Source organism: Austrofundulus limnaeus, unplaced genomic scaffold (genome assembly GCF_001266775.1).
Source record: "Austrofundulus limnaeus strain Quisiro unplaced genomic scaffold, Austrofundulus_limnaeus-1.0 Scaffold1599, whole genome shotgun sequence".
NCBI lineage: Eukaryota > Metazoa > Chordata > Actinopteri > Cyprinodontiformes > Rivulidae > Austrofundulus > Austrofundulus limnaeus.
Window position 1 is genome coordinate 1,209 of NW_013954001.1, and position 2,879 is coordinate 4,087.

The 2,879-nt window shown below is 47.0% G+C and overlaps 1 protein-coding gene across 1 annotated transcript in view; it reads left to right on the forward strand.

Annotated features, from left to right (window-relative positions):
• Positions 1–208: 208 nt before the first annotated feature.
• Positions 209–2,879, forward strand: part of LOC106535878 (retinol dehydrogenase 12) — a gene marked incomplete in the record, with an annotated part of 4,931 nt that continues 2,260 nt past the window's right edge. Inside the window, 4 exon segments of the mRNA XM_014033013.1 lie at positions 209–511; positions 1,571–1,705; positions 1,972–2,163; positions 2,619–2,780. Of these exon segments, the coding sequence (XP_013888467.1) occupies positions 379–511; positions 1,571–1,705; positions 1,972–2,163; positions 2,619–2,780 (622 nt within the window).

The window sequence follows — 2,879 nt, forward strand, 5'->3', positions numbered from 1 at the left end:
ACGGGACAAGAATGGACACAAGTCCACTGTCTGACAGGACAAGAATGGACACAAGTCCACTGTCTGACAGGACAAGAATGGACACAAGTCCACTGACCTGATCCAGAACCAGCAGATCCAGAACCAGCAGACCCAGAACAGCTGACCTGCAGCAGCAGATCCTTTGAAGGTTTTGAATGAGTTTTCTGAAGCATCGTGCTTGATGAGTTTGTGGTGAGGGGACATGTTTGAGTCCAGCAGACCCTGATCCTTCCGGTCCTGAGCCTGGAGCTGGTCTCAGAACAGCTTTGTGTTGAATAATCTGCTTTAATCTGTTAATCTGTGCCCTCAGGCCCAGTTCGGTTCAGCTGGGCTCTCAGTTTGTTCTGACCTGCAGAGATGAAGCATGCGGTTCTCGGGGACTTTCTGGTGCTGCCCTGGTCCAGCAGTGGATCCAGACCAGGGGTCCTGGAGGACGGGCAGGGGGGTTTGTTGCTGAGGTGTGGAGCTGCTGTGGGCGTCGCTCTGATCTGTAAGACTCTGATCCAGATCTTTATCCTTCCATCTTTTTATTATTTAGAATGTGACAGACATGATCTACAGAGCAAAACAACTGCTACTTTTGCATTTATACACCTGGAGCTACACCTGGAGCTACACCTGGAGCTACACCTGGAGCTACACCTGGACTAATTCATTCCTGTTTGTTTACAGTTTGGTCATCAATTAATCATCTTGAACCAGGTGAAGTCAGTTTAGATCATATGTTTTTCAGGAAAAACAAACAAAAAGTAAACAGGAGGTGGGGCCTAAAACAGGAGGTGGAGCCTAAAACAGAAGGTGGAGTCTCAAACAGAAGGTGGAGCCTAAAACAGAAGGTAGAGTCTCAAACAGAAGGTGGAGCCTACAACAGGAGGTGGAGTCTCAAACAGAAGGTGGAGCCTAAAACAGGAGGTGGAGTCTAAAACTGAAGGTGGAGTCTCAAACAGAAGGTGGAGCCTAAAACAGGAGGTGGAGTCTAAAACAGGAGGTGGAGCCAAAAACAGAAGGTGGAGTCTCAAACAGAAGGTGGAGCCAAAAACAGAAGGTGGAGCCTAAAACAGGAGGTGGAGTCTAAAACAGGAGGTGGAGCCTAAAAGAGAAGGTGGAGTTTCAAACAGAAGGTGGAGTTTCAGACAGGAAGTGGCATTTTAAACCGGAAGTGAAGTCTCAGACAGGAAATGAAGTTTCAAACACAAGGTGTAGCCTAAATCAGGAGGCGGAACCTAAAACAGAAGGTGGAGTCTCAAACAGGAGGTGGAGTCTCAAACAGGAGGTGGAGTCTCAAAAAGGAGGTGGAGTCTCAAACAGAAGGTGGATTCTCAAACAGGAAGTGAAGTTTCAAACATTTAAAACAGGAAGTGGCATTTTCAACAGGAAGTGGTGTCTCTTTTGTTTCATTTGAAAAAGAAAAACACAAATGTCAGCTCAACATCTTTAAATAAAAAAGAAATTACTGTAACAATGTGGGTTTTAAATGCATATTGTGTAAAACAGCTTCCTGCTCACCTGTGGTTGTTTCTATGGTAACAGCTGATGTGTCTGTCTGCAGGTGTGGTGGTTCTGAGGAAGTGGATCGCAGGCGGGGTGTGTCATTGTTTGGTCCGTTTGGATGGAAAGACAGTTCTGGTCACCGGAGCGAACACAGGCATCGGTAAAGAAACCTGCAGAGACCTGGCAGGCAGAGGTGAGATGATCCAACTCACCTGTACAGGTGAATGTCAGCAGGTGTGTCCAGAGTCTGACCTGGTGGCTCACCATGGAAAGGTTTGTTGGTAGAACAGGCTGAGGGTTCACTGAGCTCATTAATCCCAGTAATAATCACAGGCTGTACCAGCCTCTCTGAGACCAGGTCTGACCTTTGACCCCTGCTGCTTCACACAGCAACATAAGACCAGTACAAAACTGCTCCCCCAGATACCTGAGGACAGGTGTGTTTGTTTTATTGACCAGGAGCCCGGGTGGTGATGGCATGCAGGGACCTGAGGAAGGCTGAGCAAGCTGCAGAGGAGATCCGACGCTCAACAGGAAATGGTAATGTGGTCATCAGACACCTGGACCTTGCCTCCATGTTTTCTGTGACTCAGTTCGCCAAGGACTTCCTGGACAGTGAAGACCGACTGGACATCCTGATCAACAACGCAGGTGAGCTCACCTTTAAACTTCAGGTGTGACAATAATGTGCAGGGCCAGTGCTAATCATTTGGGCGCCCTAAGAAGAACTACTTTGTGGTTTTTAAACCTCTTCCTACTTTCAAAACACACAATCATCATCATCATCATCATCATCGTCTCTTTCTATCTTCATGCCTTCAGGCTCTGTCCGTCCTTACAGCTCACCTGTGTGTAACTCAAGGGGAACATACCAGTCTGACAAAATGGCCTCTTCACACAGTTTAACTCATCTTTTTCTTCAGCAAATATGTCAGTTTTGTATTTCTTACAGGCTGTTGAAACAGGATTTAAATGTCTTGTTGTTTTGAGGATTTTTTATGCACCAGATTTTGTGTGGCCCTCCTGGGCACTCGATGCCCTACTGTCTGCTCTGCCTGTGTCCTAGGTGAGCTCACCTGTAAACCTCAGTGACTACCTGTCTCCAGGTGTGATGATGTGTCCCAGGTGGATCACAGAAGATGGGTTTGAGACTCAGATGGCTGTCAATCATCTGGGTCACTTTTTGTTAACAAATCTATTGCTGCCGATGCTGAAAAGCTCCGCCCCTAGTCGTGTCATTAACGTGTCATCCATCGCTCACCAAGGAGGTAAGAATCTGATCTCTGACCTGTCTCCTTTGATGTCTTTGATCTCTGACCTGTCTCCTTTGATGTCTTTGATCTCTGACCTGTCTCCTTTGATGTCTT